The sequence below is a fragment of the Rhinopithecus roxellana genome, chromosome 14, assembly GCF_007565055.1.
Source record: "Rhinopithecus roxellana isolate Shanxi Qingling chromosome 14, ASM756505v1, whole genome shotgun sequence".
In the NCBI taxonomy this organism is placed as follows: Eukaryota; Metazoa; Chordata; class Mammalia; order Primates; family Cercopithecidae; genus Rhinopithecus; species Rhinopithecus roxellana.
In genome coordinates, this window is record NC_044562.1 from 79,609,278 (window position 1) to 79,628,096 (window position 18,819).

The following is an 18,819-nucleotide window of genomic DNA, read 5'->3' on the forward strand; positions in this document are numbered from 1 at the left end:
AACCAACTATTCAGAACTAAGATTCTAAGGGTAGATCTTTTTTGTGTTTTTGAGACAGGGTCTCATTCTGTCTCCCAGGCTGGAGTGTAGTGGCACGATTAGTGTTCACTGCTGCCTCAACCTCCTGGGCTCAACAGACCTGCTCACCTCAGTCACAATGCCTGGCTAATTTTTATATTTTTTTTGTAGAGACGGGGGTTTTGTCACATTGCCCAGGTTGGTCTCGAACTCCTGGGCTCAAGTGATATGCCTGCCTCGGCCTCCCAAAGTCCTGGGATTATAGGTGTGTGCCACTGCCCTGGCCTACGGTAGATCGTTTTTATTGCTAATTCCACATACATTACTAATGGGAAATAGGGTAACAAGAGTTAATGAGAATTCTCACCTAATTACTATAGCATACTTGATTTTAGTCATTAAAGTTCTTTTCCCCAAAAAAATTTTAACAAAACTATTACAAAATAGCAAAGTGGCATTTTTTAAAAATGTCGTTACTCAAGTTTCTATGAACCATCTACCTGTCTGGATATCAAGCGCTATAGGAGATTCATGTGGGGTATGAGGCCCTGCTGCGAGCAGCTTACAAAACTGGATGGAAATAAATTTGAGATGAAAGCACTCAGACATGATACTTCAAACTTAAGTGCTGAATGATATTGTATAATAATGATAATTCTATTTATGAATTTATGAATGAATACCTCTTGTGGCTCAGGGATGAAACAAGGTGCTTTACATATATGCAAAACAACCTTCCAACCTATACACTAGAGCTTTAAAGGGCTTATCATTATAGGTGTTCAATGGTGAGGGGATCCACAAAGAACCTGGGCTGGTAGGTTTTAGGTAAAGGTGAGGATGGTCATTCTATGTACATAAGCAAACCCTGAGGAAGCCATGCATCCATCTGCCTGGGACAGGAATGTGTGGGGCAGTGGAAAGTCTAAAGACTAGGTGACAGTTTTACGCTTCATTTGCCTTTGTCAAAGTTGCTAATGTCCAGAGGAAAAGCTGGGGACTTTGTTCAGTGCAGTTTCTATGGGAAGCCAGGGAAGAAGTCTCAAGAACAAATTGGTTAAACTGATTACAATGAAAGACGTGTCTAAAAGAAAATGACATTTCCAGCACAGTAATACTCATCTGGTATTTGAAAGCAAGGCAAATGGTGCAGAGAAGGGTGAAATGGGGCGGCTGGGGAAGGACAAGTGGTCTGAGCAAGCATGTCACCTGTGAAAGGGTTAAATGGTAACGAAGGAATAGTGACATCAACATCTGGTGGTTAAGCTCTTCCGGCCAGGATTAAGGATGTAATTTTACAGCAATCTATGCGTGGATTGGGCCGAGGGATGGAAGAAAGATCTGAAATGACTCTCCACCATCATCTTTAGTTTCCAATTCCACTCAGTCACCACTCTGGGTATGAAGATGGGAAGAGAATACAGAGAAGACATGGGTTAGTGGTAGAGAATGAGTTAATAAGATGAGAGACTATAGATTAAGGTCAGGGAGAAGGAAAGTGAGGAAGCCCTTTCCACACAAACACCAGGTATCTTTTACAATGAGGACAAGCAGGAAAACTAAGCCTTCTCTGGCTAAAAAGTCCCATCTCCTTAATGCAACATTCCACTTATCAAAAAGTCTCATATTATGTAAGTATTTTTAGACAAAGCTTAACTTCCCTGCTAGATTACAAAATCCCTGAAGGCAGGAGCCATACCTTCCTGCATCTGACACCATGCCTTGTGCACAGATGCTTAATAAATGTCAGCTAAATTGAATTAGGTTCTCATGTTACTGATGATACCAGGGAAAAGAAGAGTAACAATAGCCTTACCCCCACTCAGGTAAAACTACCTCTTTCATTATAGATTAATTTCTATCAGGGAAAAAGTTATTTCATCCTTTTCACTCTTCACTTCCTTGTGGAAGCCTACATTTCTTGGGCACAAAATGGTCATCTTCTCTGTGCTTTGGAATAGTCATTCCAAGATGACTAGTATCACCAGATTTTTGATTAATAAATCCTAAGCAATGACAGCAATAGCCCCTGTCAGGCAGGCCTATTCTCATGTGCATTAATAAATGAGAAGAGAGGCAAACATAAACAAAAGAAAGTACAAACACTAAGCCATCTATCCCACCTGACAGCAGACCCAGTACCAGATACTCCCTGAACTAGAGTTCTCCTGGAACCACACACAGAGCTATACTCAGAGCATGAGCTGGTCCGATCGGAATTCCTGCTGCTCTGCTCCACATCAAGTACTTGTCCTAAGCAACCCACCCCTGTCCCAAACACACCCAGACAAGATGAGGCCCTTCCCTGCTGAGAAAGAACATCGGTTTCACAAACAGAAGTAGAACATCTCATTACTTCCCCCAGAAAGCTGTTCTTAAGCAAAGAACATCTGGTTTGTTTCATTATTGTTGTTGATGAGGAAAATGTTCTATTATGGTGATCATTGTATGTGAATGCCATTAGCTCTCAGATATTATAAAAAACACACTTGAGTAATGCTCTCCTTGCTGAATTCAGTAAATGATTTTTCTTTCTGTGTCAGAGAGGTCCCTGATGATGATTTAGCTAATGCAGAGTGAATGTGCCGGTACAGATTTTGATATATGGATCGATACTTCATATCAGATTACCTGAATCTTCTGGGAGTTACTAGTTTTCTATTTCCCATGGTAGAAACAGGAGATGAATACTAATGCAATTCCTTTCTCAGGCACTGCCTCCGGCCAAAGGAAGCCTGAAAAGCTAGTTTTGTCATAGCATATAAATTAGACCAATGTTTTCCATAGTCAAGTTCAACTCTAAACTTTTGAGTAGAAGTCTATGCCTTTAGGGGACTAATAATGAAAATCATATTGAAGTGAGTGTTGGTAGACTTTGACATGTGCTCTTTTTTTTTATTTCTAAAGTTTCTACAAAGTTGCTATGTTATCAAGTGAGCTGAAAAAATAAGACGTATGGTTTTATAAAACACCAAATCCAGAAACTCTTGTATAATTACAGAAGAGCAAGTACTCAGAAGGCAGCAGCCACCATTTGCTCTTGGAGTTCAAGGAATCCCCAAAATCTCCCCCAAAAATCTATATTTCAGCTGTATTAAGTTCTAAAGTCTGTATATCTCACATCCTGAAGAAAGCTGCCAGTCTGAAACACCATTATATCAAGACACAGCCTAAACGCAATGCAGAGACAACATGAAGAAAGGCTTCTCAACGCTCTTTACAGAAAATTTTATAAAACCAAAATCAAAGTATTGCATACCATTAAACAAGGAGCTATAAGCTATAATCTCAGTGCTGATGAAATACCTTTATCATCTGAAAAAGTTTTTAATTTATCCTAGGCAGTGGACAATTTCAAAGTATATTTCCCGAAACGTCAAAATATGAAGTTGGTCAAACTAGCTTTTAAAAAAATCCCTGAAGTGAATTTTTGTTTATATATTTTAATTGATATATAGTGGTTGTACATATTTTGGGGGTAATGTGTGTTTTTCTTTTTTCTTTTTTTGATACCTGTATACAATGTGTAATGTTCAAATCAGGGTACCTGGGATATTCATCACCTCAAACATTTTTCTTAGTCCAACCAGTTTCTTAATATGAATAGTATATAGATGGTCTGCTAGTTACATTGTAGAAAATAAATTCATAACATAGAAGGAGAGAAAAAATTGTTCTGTGGAATGATATCAACTTGTGTAAAAAGGAATTTCTATACCAAGTCTGAAAATTAGGAGATGATTTCTGATGAGATCCAAACTATCAAGAATGCAGCAACCGCAGATTCTCAGCTTTGCTAGTATGAATTCAGCTGAAAGTAGTAGATAAATAAAGCAAAACAGTGAGAACTAGGCAAACACAAACAGCTGAATTTTGTTTTGTTTTGTTTTGGACCAAACATTTCTATTTATTCGCCATTTAAATGGAATTCAACTTTTAATTTTTATTTCCTCCTCTTTAAAATTCACAACCTCATATTCTTTTATGATCCAGGTATACCTAATCCTACGCATAGTCTTTTCCATTCCAATTCCTACATTTCAGAGTTAATTTTATTTAATAGAAAATAAAGTATTAAAGATATATTGAAAAAAACCCTCCAAATTTCTACCTCTAAAAGGAGTCTTCATTTTTACCTACTGCTGTGATTTATCCACTACATGACTGTCACAGTAAAACATATACATGAGATCGTTACTTTCATGTAACATTCTACTAAACATTTTAAGAATAGTTTCTTTATAGTTTTTCTTAAAAAGACTGCATGCTATTTTGTCACTCTGATAATTTAATTAAAATATTCTTCTAATATGAGACATTAAGTTCTGCTTTAGATTTGCTATTTTATATATGTGTATATATTCATATATATTTAGTGAATATCTATAACCTCCACATTATCCCAAGTTGTAATAAGCAACTTCCCACATTCACACATCCATATTTTGTGTTTCTGTGTAATTTTTTCTCGCTTTTTTTTTTTCAGATGGAGTCTCACTCTGTTGCCCCAGGCTGGAGTGCAGTGGCACGATCTCAGCTCACTGCAACCTCCACCTACTGGGCTCAAGCAATTCTCCTGACTCAGTCTCCTGAGTAGCTGGGACTACAGGAGTGTGCCAGCACACCGGGCTATTTTTCTTTTTTCTTTTTAGTAGAGACAGGATTTCACCATGTTGGCCAGGCTGGTCTTGAACTCCTGACCTCGTGAGCTGCCTGTCTCGGCCTCCCAAAGTGCTGGGATTACAGGCGTGAGTCACCGTGCCCGGCAATTTTTTCTTAAGGATAAGTTAATCGGAGTTGGATTGCCAAGTCAAAATACGGGAAGATATTTAAGATTATTATGCATCATTGTGCCGCCTTCAAGGAGATGGAACCTGCTCACTATACTTATCAGCAATTTCAAATTCTTTACTCGATTATGGGATATAAGCTGAAAGCTGTTAGTTGGGATAGTCTAAAATCCAAGAGAGATTAAGAGGCTTGCGTAAAGGTCATAAAGCTGATTAATGGCAGAATTCAATAACAAACCCAGGCGTTCTGACTGTCTGCAGGGCCTCACAGTCACGTTATCCTTGGTTTCTCACTAGCCTTGGACTGCCCTCCTCAGACAGAATGCCAGCCACAAGCCAACACAGAAGGAAAATGAGGTAGGGTAAATGAAAGGGACGAGGAGAATCAGAACATATGCAGATGTAGGTAGAAGAGGGAAAGGAAAATGCAATAAGCAGCAAGCAGCACTGAAGAATTTCCTTTGGTTATTCAAGATCGTTTTTGTTGCAGATGTTTACCTATTTGCAAGCATCAAAGCATAGCCAGGACAACGGGTCTTACCAAGTAGGAGGCAGCAACAGTACAGTCTTTTTCATGTGAAGGGATGACAATGGACTTACACAAATAATTCCCAGCAGAGACCACCTCTCTTTGCCCATCTTACAGATGAGAAAAACGAGGTTTCAGAGAGCAAAGGTTCCATTAAGTATAATGAGCAGGTTCAAGACTGAAATCTCAATCTTGACTTCCAATTTATCATTCTATACTGATGTGACTTTTAGTTTTCATTAGTAAGGTAAATTTACTAAAAAAAGTTAAACTGCTAGCTTTTTAAAACTTATCTAAGTTGTTGTTGTTGTTGTTATTGTTCTTAACCTAGACAGTCTAAAGACAGCAAAACAGGCTTCCAGTTTTGCTTCGGGCGATTCATCTTTCTGAAATTGGTTTTTGTTTTCTGAAATGGGAAATTTGGGATAGGTGATCTTTAGGGTCCCTTCCCAATGTTAGTATTATAAATCATGTGCACTTCTTATAGAAGTATTTTATAGGGGTCATTTTCATTAAAACCAAATTTAAAGCCTCCTTAAACAGCAACATAGTCCAAGCAATTTTAAGATTTTTTAAATGACACAAAGAACAAAATCTTAAATGGACTCATATTCCAATGGCTAGACAAATTCTATTTTCAGTCTCAAAATAGGCAAAACAATTACAATCTTGTTTCCATGTCAGAAAGATTCCAAACTAAGCAATAAGCAAAAGAGAATGTCTCAAAATATGAAACCAGGGGAACACTTTGTGGCTTTGTGTGTTGAATTTGAGAACACCACATGAACAATGAAAGGTTGCACCTTAGTTCAGGTTGGATTCAGAAAGTCTAAGGGAATGGGCAAAGGACTCAGTCTGATGTGGCACTCTCAACCGCAAGTTTTCACCCAGCAGTTAGTCGTGAAGTCAATGTAATGGGGGCAACCTTCATGTTTTAAAAATGTAATAAAGTAAGTTATAATAAGATTTATCAGAGTACATTTCAGAATGCAGCAATATGAGACAATTGGGCTAGTTATTGAGATACTGCTGCCGGTCTCAGAGCAGAGACTGTGCAAGCCACACTTCTATTGGCTTTAAGGAGTTGGTGCCTCGCCAAGTTTAGCTTCTTAGAAGCACTTGAGGAAGGCTGGAAGGCTGCAAGAGGAAGATGGGACTTGCTCCTTTCTGTTTTGCTTCTAGTTCTTGTCATCACATTCATCCCCTGCCTCCACACCCACTCAGCAGTGCATCTTCACTCCAGCAGTGGCAGTTCATTCCAGTGGCTGGTTCCAGTTTGTAGCGTTTCCATATTCCCAGAGTCAAGCCCATCGTGTTCCCTCAGGGACACCAGCTGGTCAGTGTCCCCTTGTCAGAAGTCTTCTCTGGCTCCATGGCTCTTCCTTTGAGCCTCTATGTTCTGTAATCCCCTTGTCCTCACAGTGGCAGCGCCTTCCTGCTTATTACTACCTTCACTGTATCTCAATGCGGCACTAACGGGTGAGGGCCAGTCCTTGAAATGTCTGTTACAGGTCCACAACAACATAAGGAGCTTATACCAGAGGTAAATTAACTAGATCACTAAGCACACTGTTTTCAGCTAACTTTTCTTCATAGAGAGATTTTTTCAAAAATCAGGAGGAGCTGCTTTACATTCAGGTGCAAGCTTCTTATCTCACTGCAGACTGGTAGTAAACAGCAGACCAATTTACTTTGAGCAACACAGTCTTGATGGTTCCCTCTGGTTAATGATTCTTTATGTTAATGATTCTTTATATTACAGTCACTCCTAAAATTAACTTCTGTGGTTTCTATCTCCAATGGACCCCTGACTGATATTGAAATTAGACTTAGGTATATCTTGAGTAACTTTTCTTTTACATACATGCATGTGTGCAAAATGAATTGTGTACAAAATGTACCACATGGGTTGGGTGCAGTGGCTCACACCTATAATCCCAGCACTTTGGGAGGCTAAGACAGGCAGATCACCTGAGGTCAGAAGTTCGAGACCAGCCTGGCCAACATGGTGAAACCCCATCTCTACTAAAAATACAAAAATTAGCCTGTCATGTTGGCACACACATGTAATCCCAGCTACTTGGGAGGTTGAGGCACAAGAATCGCTTGAACCCAGGAGGGGGAGGTTGCAGTGGGCAAAGATCGCACCACTGCACTCCAGCCTGGGCTGCAGAGTGAGACTCCATCTCAAACAAATAAACAAACAATAAAAAACTCCACATGGTCAGACATGTAGTTTATAAGAAAAAATAGAATCTAGTAAAATGTGTTAATTTGTATGCGTACATTGTCCGCTAGGACTTCAGAACACTTTAAGTATTTCTAGGTCTTCTTTAACAAAAGTATTTGACTCTGCCAGTTATAATTATGAGCAGACTCTCTTATATACAGCAATTATAGAAGCAGACTATATTAAGTCAGGCTTACTTTCAACTGCTTAAATATTTCCTACCAACACCACACTAACTTTACTGAATAGTTTCACTAACATGTCTGTAAGGTTGTTCTGTAGTGTCTACTTCCCTACTTCTTAGGGTAGAATGGGTGCTTACTAAACCACCGTAGAAAATGAGACACAACAGGCTCATCTGACCTAAAGACAGAAGAAAATCGATCAGTGCAAGCTGTCAGGGATTTTTCTAACAGCACATGTAATAATTCACATTTTTGATTCTAGAAGTAAGTAGCCTCCCACCTCTTAAAATGGATCCACTATGCTGGTATTATGAGAATTTTCCTACTGTACTTTTTAGAAGAATCTGAACACAAAGACAAATTTATGCTGTATGGATAGAACTATGTGCTTATTTTCTAAAATTTAAGACATTATACAAATTTGAATTACCATGTTTTGATTATTTCTGATGCTGCATCCCTAATTTTTTCTCTCAGTTTAGATGGGCAAATATAATGTCCATTCCAAGAAAGTTAATACAAATATTTTTAAAACATGTATTAAAAGAAGTATTTAAAATTCTATAAATAAGCAAAAATGATTCGGCTAGGTCAAGTCTGCTACCCAAAGAAGGAAGTCACTTGGAAATCATGCTGAGGTCAGGGCGGTTAGGGCGGGCTCACCAACCGGAGAGAGCTCTGGAATAAGAAAGAGGAGCATGTGTTTCTTGTCAGGTTCAGCCTTTAATAAACTGTGTGACCTTCCGAATGCCACCTACCCTCTTCATAGCTTCCTCAGCTGTGAAATGAGAGGGTTGGACAAGATGGCTTATTAAGTCCTCCAAAGCTATTTCAGTCAGATGAATTCTATGTATGCATTTCTACTTCATATTATGATTAAGACTAAACCACATAGGTCATCGAAAATTGAGTGCTGCTTGGATGGAATTAAAGAAAGAAATTCCCACACAAATTAATTCAACAAGAAGAACAATGTCTAGTTCTTCTTTCCTTTCCTTTTTACTATAAAAAAAACAAAAGCATTTGTTATAACCAGAGGCAGTTGAAAGGAAATTGGCATAAAACTGATCTAGTTTAAGAAAAAATAATTTCCAAGGTAACAACCTACTGACAGTTCCTCTTACTGCCTTGTGCAGACTCACTGAGGACTCGTGGATAAAAATTATTCTCATTCCATTCCGTTTGTTTAGGGACAGAGTGAACCAGAGTGAAGTGTCAAAGTGTTTCCTGTTCTGATGACAGATAACCACATTGCTGTATGAGAGCTAAAGAGGCTATATCCAGCAGGCCTAAAAGAAAAGGGCAAAAACGTGCTCATACTCTCTTTCGTTTCTCACCAACAAAGCCCCTCACCCACAGAACCAGGCATGAATTCCAAACCTTGACCTTAGTTAACAACTTGACTTTCCCACAAAGCACACCTCCTCCACATCAGCTGAAATTCCATCCAAAGCTATTTCCTCTTCCAAGCTTGTAAAGTTATAAGCACAAAAGCTCTACAGCCATTCTATTTTTTCTAGATAAGTAAGTCTGAAAACTAGAACAGAATTCCAAAATAAGCCATTTAAACCATGTTAATTTACTCCAGTTGAGAATTTCTTCATACACAGAAACCCCACAGAGTAAAACTCATCCTTTTAAATCGATTCAAATGGACTCTGGGCCATATGGTCTTATTAAGTGAAAATAAGTGCAATTACCAAAGGAGAGGACCACAAGTAAAAAACAATCCTCTAAAAAAATATGATAATGGGAAACAACCACTATTTATAATAGAATTCACCGCAGGCAGACAATATTTGATAACCCAGATTTTAAAATCTTAAATGTAGTTAAAATTTCCATGTCAATATTTACAAGATTAATAAGGCATGACATTTGGTGCATTCCCAATTTTAACAAAAATTCTGTAATAAATAAACATAACACTGATATCACTTTGGAGGCTAATACTATAGAGAACTTTTAAAAATAATTCCCCATGTTATGCCAAACCACTATTGTTAACGTGTACGACTATGAGAAGATAGGTCTTCACAGGGTTTTATTTAACGAGTCTAACCCGATAGTAGTTCCAGTAAGAACTAAAATAACCTGGAAAAAGACTATAGCAGCCGCAAGGCATTACTTTCATAGATTTCGGTCCCTCAGTTCATGCAGGATTATAGTAAAATCAATAGCAGGGGGAACAATCTATGAAAGAAATGAAATTTTTCACCAGCAGTTAGTGCTGCCCTGTTAGTAACTATGCAAGAGACAGAGAGAGAGAGACTATATATTATAATATATAATATAATTATATAACATTTGTACTGTCATATAATTATATAATATAATATATATTATATAGTATATATTACAATATATACTATATAATATATATTATGTATAATTATATATTATAATACATACTATATAATAATTATATAGTATATACAATGTACATACTATATAATAATTATATAGTATATATAATGTACATACTATATAATATATATAGTTATTTCTACCGGTGAAGAGTACAGTGGTAATACATGCTGCAACAATTCATGTTTTCAAATTGTGTGATGTAGAAACTCTAACTTCTTTCAAAACATCAGATGGATTTTATAAGCTTCCTAATGCCTGAAAAGTAATGAATAACCCACTGGAGTGAATATGGGACTTAGCAACATCCAAAATATTTTTGTAAGTCAAATGAAAATGCACAAATAATTCTTAGGAAGCCTGTTATGATTATCTAAAATATTATTACAGTCATACGTTAAAAAAAACTGGGATATAGACGTACACTTACATAAGAATTATGTAAAATATTTTGAGAGATCCTACCTTTTTCAGGAATCTCACTCCGTAGGTAAATACATAAAGGTAAAATGAAAATCTCCACCTGTAGAAGGTTAAAAAAAATTCTGTAACATTCAGTTTATATATTCGCAGCATATACTGAAACATGTAAAGGAGGGAAAAGAGTTCATTAAATTAAATTTGTCCCCCTCCCTCAACTAGGGATTAAACTTAATGAGCAATTTCAGTGCTAGCTGAAGCCATACACTGGTATACATGGCTTATAGAAAATATTTTGAGTATTATATTGATAACTTAATTTTTTCATTGTTAACTGCAATATTTGCCCAATTGCTCATCTTCTCATTCTCCAACATGTGAACTTCTTCTTGTTCATCACTCATGAAGGGATATGGTTCAATAACATGAAGGTATAATATCTGAATCAGACAAATAATTGAAAACCAGCAACTTGAGTTAAATGAAGTTCATATTTGTTTTAAAAGACTGAACATTTTAAAATTAGGTAAGAATTTCACTTTGTCTTTTAACAACTATATCAACATGTTTGTGGATGTTGCTAAAAGGAAAAGGCATATAGAATCTAAAAAAAATCAAATTACAACTATAAATGACAATCTTATACCATGCCAAACTTACGGTCTAGTTATGACTTTCACTTTTAATGAAGAAACATTTTTAAGTTTTCTTTTGATTTTAAATGATGGAAATGTTTTAAGTCTTTTAAAATATAAGATATATACATACGTGTGTATGTGTATGTGTATATATATATACACAGTTATTACAAAAAACTCTTACTCTAGTACTAAATTCCCAATTTTATTTCTTGTACTTCTGAGTATGAATAGCTATGCCTTTAAAAGCTGGCTGGATGTCACTAAATGGCATTCCTGATGTCATTTAAAAAAGTTATCTTGTAAGTGAAGACAATTAACTGATTGTAGTATAAAAGTCAAGAACTTAATTTTAACTCCATCTCCACTACCAATCTCTCAGTGGCTGTGGGTGAGAGTGATAACAAGTTTCTGTTGGTTGTACAAATTCTAGATCAAAAACTAAAACCAGCGATGTCTTCACGAGTGTGTGACTTAGGCAGTCACATAAGACTTCATGCTTGATTTAATGCTTTGAAGTGTTACCATCTTGAAATTCTTAATAGTTGTTGAACAAGGGACCCAGCATTTTGCAATGGATTCTGCAAATTATGTACCCAGTTCTGATCAAGACAGACTCAACTAATTTTGGGCAAATCTGTTAATATCCTTTGATCTCAGTTCCATCTCTATAATGGGAGAGTGGGTTTGTGCTATAAGGATGCCTCAAGGATTTGGTAGCACAAGTATGATCTCTACTTCTCTCTCGTCCCTCCCAATCCTTCTTATATGGAACTAGCCTACTTCATGCATTTGCCTTGTCTGGCCCCTGGAGGCAAATTAATTTGCAACTCCGAGATTAAATTATTTATAACAGCTGTTTCAAGTCTAAGACCCTTGTTAGTAGGTAGTGATCAGGCAGTTTTTATGTATAAAAAAGTGTTACAGAAGTCATTGGAATTCCTACCATCACTTATGTATCTACATTTTATTTCATCACTAAAATGACCCAGTTTTCATAACACATAGATTCTATTATAGGAGCACTGATGCCTCCATCATTTGAATAGCAACTTGTGATGAATATTTACAAGGCAGAGTTTATTTCCACAAAATATCTGCAGAAAGCAAAATTTTCAAGCATCTTGCAACTTGAAAAAGTACTTCTTTAAGTTGTAGAGTTTCAAATGTTATAGTTTTAAATGTTAGCTACCAGTCTCTGATATAGTCCCTCTCAATCTTCTACTAAGATACTGTTAAAAGAGATAAATAACAAACTTCATGCAACCATGAAAAGGAAGATATGACCTTCAACCTACTGCTAGAAGCAGGGAAGAATTATTATAACGGAAAAAGAATGAAATTAGATATAAAAAATGTGATTAGCAGTGAAAAGTCACAAGCCTTGAAGGAAGCAGGGAAATCTTCATCAGCATATCACCCTGTCTCCACTTTCTGCCATCTTGTATAGAAATGCAAAAATCTGTGTCAGTCGGAAACGTTGCCCCTTTGCCACAAATGATTATGTACATTTCTTGAGGGAGCAAGAGAATCCCCCACCCCATATGTTAGTGATGGCTACTTTCAAAAGCCAACTGGAAGAAGGAGATGCACTGTGAAACCTGGCAGTTTCAGCGACAGAAAGGCAGATTTAGGGACAAGATGACCTATGAAGGTATTGCATTCTGGAAGTTGGCGTTCTTACATAATCCATATATAAAGCAACAAAGAACAAGGCATTGGAGATAGCTGCTTTACATGAAACTTTCACTGAAAATGGGTCCGACTCTATAGACATCAACCTGCTACAAGGTCAGAGATCTAAAAGAGGACTTTTACTAACAAAACAGGAGGAGAGAGAGTGGGGTTGAGGGCAATCCACACATCCCCTCTGTTAGCAGGTCTAGATGAATATCTCTAAATTTGCAAATGAAAATAACAGCTTGATGTCAGCATAGTTCTACTAAGTAGTAATAAATGTGGAAAGAAAAGGGCATGTTAAAGATTCAAAGGAAGAACAGTCTCCTAAAAATGACTTCCTAGAGGAATCATTAGTAATTTTTAGGAAAGTTTTAGGCATTGCCAATATAATACAAGATATGATCCCTTGAAGCAAAACAGAAAGTTGTAAGTCAATAAAAGACTGCTGGGTAAGTTATAGGTGGAATAAAGAAGCATTGCACAGAGTCTGAAAAACTGAAGTGCAGCATTATTATCCACTGGAGGGGAGGAACACAGATACATATGGTATAAAATTAACTCATTTACATAGAGGGTAAATACCCCCGTAAGGTCAGAGAAAAGAACCAAAGATGAAAAAAGATCCTAGATCTGGAAGACTAGAAAATAAATCTAATTATACTTGTTTCTGAGGAAATACAAGAACTGAAGAAGTAATACTCAAAGGCAAAAAGACTAAAAAATGTGAACTGAAAAAAAAGACAGACAACTAAATTGCATTCCAAACAATACCAATTCAAAGCAATTTCTGACAAAAATGTTGAATCCTAGGTTTAAAATTAAAAAAAAAAAGTACTTCAGTGTTCAAGCATAAAAACAACAAGCCGACACACATAAATCAAATGAAAACAAATCACCATCAAAGGAACAAATACCCAGTTGGTCTTACAACTCTGCTGTATTATTAAGTGCCAAAAGAAAGGGGAGACTCAATCAAAGAAAGCTATTGCCAGGCAAACTGCCTCTCATTTGCAGAGGAATATATGAAAAGTATTCTCATATATTCAGAGGCTCTGAAAATACATTATTTATTAACCTTTATGAAAAAATTACTTCAGCCTATTCTGACCCAGCAATATACAAATAAAAAATAAGATTTCAAAAAGTAAGAATTTCAGCATGAAAGGACTACGGTTAGCAACATAAATCATTGCCCTAAACTTCATCACCAAATTAAATGCTGTTTTTAAGGGATAGTTTAATACAAAATATTTAGCAATAATAATCAAGGGATGAATTCTTCGATTAATGAAAACAAGGAAATGAAGCGTTAAATTCATTCTCACAGGAAAATTTCAAAAGACTTCTTTTGATAACAGAAATAGACCAAGCCTATTTCTTTAAAAACTTAAAGATTACTCTTGGTGAAACAAGGTAAATTAAACACATAAATTTACCTCTGTGTCTTTATGAATGCACTAAACGGGCAAAAGAGGGATTATGTTTAGTAAAGCATAAACTCCCAGGGACACAAAACTGGAGTGAGGACAACCACCCTGTTTCAGGGCCTGGAAAGCTGCAGGGCAGGAATGTTAGCTTAGCTAGTGGAACCAGAAGCTGAATCCTAAACTATCTGTGGAGGATGCTCGGAAGGACCACCAATTCCCAGAAAGACTCCAAATAAGGAAACAACTTTGTAAGACCAGTATTGGAAAAAGAAGCCTAGGGATTAGCCTGTCCAAAGCCAGACACTTGGTAAGTGGAAAAACTGGGACATAAACCTAGCAGTGACTCTAAAGCTCTGTCTCAAATTCTACAGAATTAAAGCACACTGCTTTGCCTGGAGACGTCAATGTGTTCCACTACATTTGCTTGGATATGGAAGCCTTTTATATCTTTCAAACCTGAAAATTAGAATAGGAAGCTAGTAAAAACTACCACCCGCTGAATCTGGTTTATTGTCCTTATACAACAAGGTTGAACAGGGCTCTTTGTTAAAATCAAGACTACTAAAATGTGCATTTGAAGCAGGAAACCAGAGCATTGAGGTCCCAGGTCTTGTTGCCAGGTGTCACCCAAAAGGCAAGGGATTGTAAACTACAGAGGCAGGAGAAGCAGGGGAATCATCCGGAGCAGCCACCACCCCCCACCACCCTTCGCAACTCAGCACATGTTCTAGGAAGACCAGGGCCAGCATACGAGGGCCATTTGATTTACAACTGTAACACAGTACTTCCTCTATCCCCTGAGTTCTTCTAAGCACTTTACAAATAGGAAGTCATTTAATGAAACTGTTCCACACAACAAGGTAGGCACTATTATCAACATCTTTATTTTTTTTTTTCCCAGATGAGGAAATGAGCACAGAGTATGTTTAATTACTTGCTGAAGGCCACACAGCTAGTAAGAGAGAAAGTCGGGATTGGAAATTAGGCTGTTTGGTTCCAGCATCCAAACTCTTAACCATTAAGCTATGCTACTTCTTACTGATTTTATACCTAAAAATTGAAGACAATGTATTCAGCTAAAATGATGTTTCTAACCTGGTGGATAATAGTGGGTGCTGCATAATTGAGAATAGTCTCTACCCTGAGGAACGGCAACTGACTGCTTGCAAATCTGGGGATAGAAGAGGACTGAAAAGATGCTTCTTTGCAATACCAGGGTAGCTAAAATAATATTAAGCTTATTGACAATTGTTACCCAGAGAGTTTTTCTCTGTCCTACTCACTCATCTCTCTCTACCTGCTGAGCCACTGTGGCTCCTTCAGGATTTATGTCAAATTCTAGTTGTTCCATAAAGCCACCTTTTCTGGATGCTGCAACATGGAAAACACTGTAATTCTGACTTGTTCTTTACCTCCTTTTCCTTCTCTTTGATTATAGCCACAAGCCTTTGAATTGCTTGTGAGTTCCAAGTAGAGTAAGACTGAGTTTTATTTATCTTTGCATTTCCGACCACAAACAGTGGCTTGCAAAGAACAGTTCCTAAATTGACAACTGAATTTTTATTGAGGGTATGAGTGCTCCTTTCATTTACTGACTTTTAAGTATATTTAAACCACAATAGGTCAAATAATTTATCAACTACTTCCAGGAACTGTGCAAGTATGAATAAAAAAGGGGAGACAGATGACATATATTGCCAATCCAATTTTTAAAGTGATCAATCAATCTGATAAAAATTTGGAATAAAATGATAGTCAACTCTGGAATGGTCTAGCTAATGAAAAATACTGTTATTGTATGCATAACTAAGATACATTGCTAGAGCACCAAAAAATCAGTATATGGTTCTTTTGATTCTGAAATTGATTTTATTGAGACATTTCTCATTTCAGCTTTTCCATCATCTAAATAAAAAGATTAACTCATTTATTATCAAATCCATGAAGAGAAGTGAAGTATGGCTTATACCTATGACATTAAAATTTTTCTTTCATAAAATTTAACATAAATCATTGTGCTGTATCTTACAAAGTACTACAAATGAAGTGAACTTATACAGTTGGATAAATGAGCAGAATATATTTAGGAACAAATATAGACTTCAATCTAGTGTTACTTTAAAATACATAAATCACTTTACCTCTAAGAACAAAGTAGATTGTCTATTTTTCCATTCAAAACTCACAGCTGATGACTTTCATGAGATATGATATTGCACTCATTTTTATCAGTTTTCCTGTCAAGTACAATGGAATTATAAAAACCATCCAATGAGGTTTCTGTATTATATGTGACACATTCACTTCCACAAAGTTTTGACATGAAGTAATTGTGGATTCAAGTTTGATAGAAAAAGTCATCTTTGTGAAGTCCTTTTACTTATAGAAGGTTCTCTTGGGGTGGGGGGGCACCTATTTTTACAAAACAGTAAAAGCTGGCATTTCATGGGTACTTCCTTTATACCTGATACCATCACAAGAGTCTTACATATATTAACTCACCTACATTTTGTAAGAACCCTATGGGATAGATACACTGTGTCACTATCATTCCCATCGTACTATAAGATGGCAAGTTTAAATTACTTGCCAAAGTACATGGTGAATTTGGGATTCAAATCCAAGCAATTTGACTCCAGAGATGATTTTTACTACTAAATATTGAAAATTTTAGCACATACATGAAAATCTTATTTTTACTATAAATACCATTACTCTGCTGCTACCATCTCTGTTTCAGCTCCTTTTCTATTCTAAGGTAGGAGGGCAAATAAGACTTTGTCTACGCTTCATTTCTCTATTATAAAGCACACACTCAATGTGAAATGACTTAGCTAAAATCCTATTCAGAGTTGGTGTCATGAATGTATACTAGCAGAAAAAGAGTGAATGCAACAATTCAGTCTTACAGGTGTTTTACAGGAACATCAGTACATTTCTGTCCACATAAATCAGAGGTATCTAATCCTGCATTCTTAAATTTTCTTGAAGCAGACATTGTTTTTAACAGCTAGGCAGGGTCCCTAAGAGCCCATCTATGACCTTATTCTACAGATGGAGGACCCATGGAATTGTAAACTTTTCTACATTTAACAATTTAACTTTGTGAAAGAAAACAGGTGTCCCCATTTTTCACACCAGGTCTCCATCGACATTTTGGGGTCCTGTGACCTTAAAGTCAAGACTAGAAATGAATAACTATGCCACAAGTGTCAGAAAAAAACTCAGATACCTGATATACTGCCTATTTTCTGAGAAGGTAGTATAGTGCTCTTTAGTGTATAAACATCACATTTTACAGGTTAAACTGACATCTAAAGTTCTTAAAAGTCACCAGCTTCAGCCTTTGTTTATCTGGGTAGATTGGTGAATTTTTGATTTGTGGAACAAAATAAGGTCCTTCAATTATTTTGCATTTAATAAGTCTAACAAAGCCATCAGACAAATTCAAGCACGCTAATGATTCAGATACAAAATTCTTTCTTGTCCCATGGGCTTTTAGCCAAAGTATCTCTCTCCAAAGATTGTAACATGGCATTTTTTTCCTGCTTTACTGAGGTATAACTGAAAGAGAAAACTTGTATGACGTGAAGGTGTACAACATGATAATTCATACACAGATACTTTGCAAAATGATTCCCATAATCTAGTTAGTTTTACACCTGGGTCACCTTACCATGCTATATAATAGATCCCTGGAATGTATTCATCTTACAACTTAAAAGTCTGTTATCTTTCAACCAACATCTCCCTCTTTCCCCCAACCCTATCCCTGGTAATCACTACTGTACTGTTTCCATGAGTTCAACTGACTCCACATTCTGAAGTTGAGGAATTGGCTTGAACTCTTGGTTAACTGATTAGTTTCATCTGTAAACATCGTTTAAAAGTTGTCACGTGATTTTTAGGTCAGTAGTCTCCTTTTCAAGCTGTTACTGAGACACTGACTTTGTTACTTGAGTTCAATGGAGATGTTCATCAACTAGGGAGGAAGCAAATTGACTGCAGTTTGAAGGTCTTAAACAATAAAATAAAGGTGAGATGAAAGATTCCCTTTTGGAAACTCTGACATAAAATCTAAATTTTTAGAGTAGCTTTCAAGCTTTCATTAGTTTAAAGAAACTAATGTCCAAAGAAATATGATAGCTAGGGGAAAAGATGTTACTCATCCGATGGACAGGTTATGCAGACTTGAGTTCTTGCTTTAAGACAAATATTTCCTGAAACTATTTTCACCTCTATCAATAATTAACTCTGTAACTCCAAATAGTTTTCTTCATTTGCTTAAGACTCAGCTCTTTCTATTTGAAAAGGAACAGATTTATCACTGCAAAGTCCTTGAGGTTGGAGGTCAGTCACACCCATTCACCTATTCACTTTTCATTCTCCAGTCAAAGGTGAACTTAATTTGGGCAGAAGAGTCTTCATTAAATCATTGATTCAAAAAATATATCAGGCACTTATAGAAAGTCTGATGATTTGCAAAAGAATGCTATATGTCTCTCATATATATGCATATATAAACACACACATAT

The 18,819-nt window shown here is 36.5% G+C and overlaps 1 protein-coding gene across 2 annotated transcripts in view; it reads right to left on the reverse strand.

Moving 5' to 3' along the window:
• Window positions 1–18,819, reverse strand: part of CERS6 (ceramide synthase 6) — a 324,127-nt gene that overhangs the window by 128,255 nt on the left and 177,053 nt on the right. For both annotated transcript variants that reach the window (XM_010354405.2, XM_010354406.2), the window contains exon 4: window positions 10,585–10,642. In XM_010354405.2, the coding sequence (XP_010352707.1) occupies window positions 10,585–10,642 (58 nt within the window). The remainder of the gene's footprint in view (window positions 1–10,584; window positions 10,643–18,819) is intronic.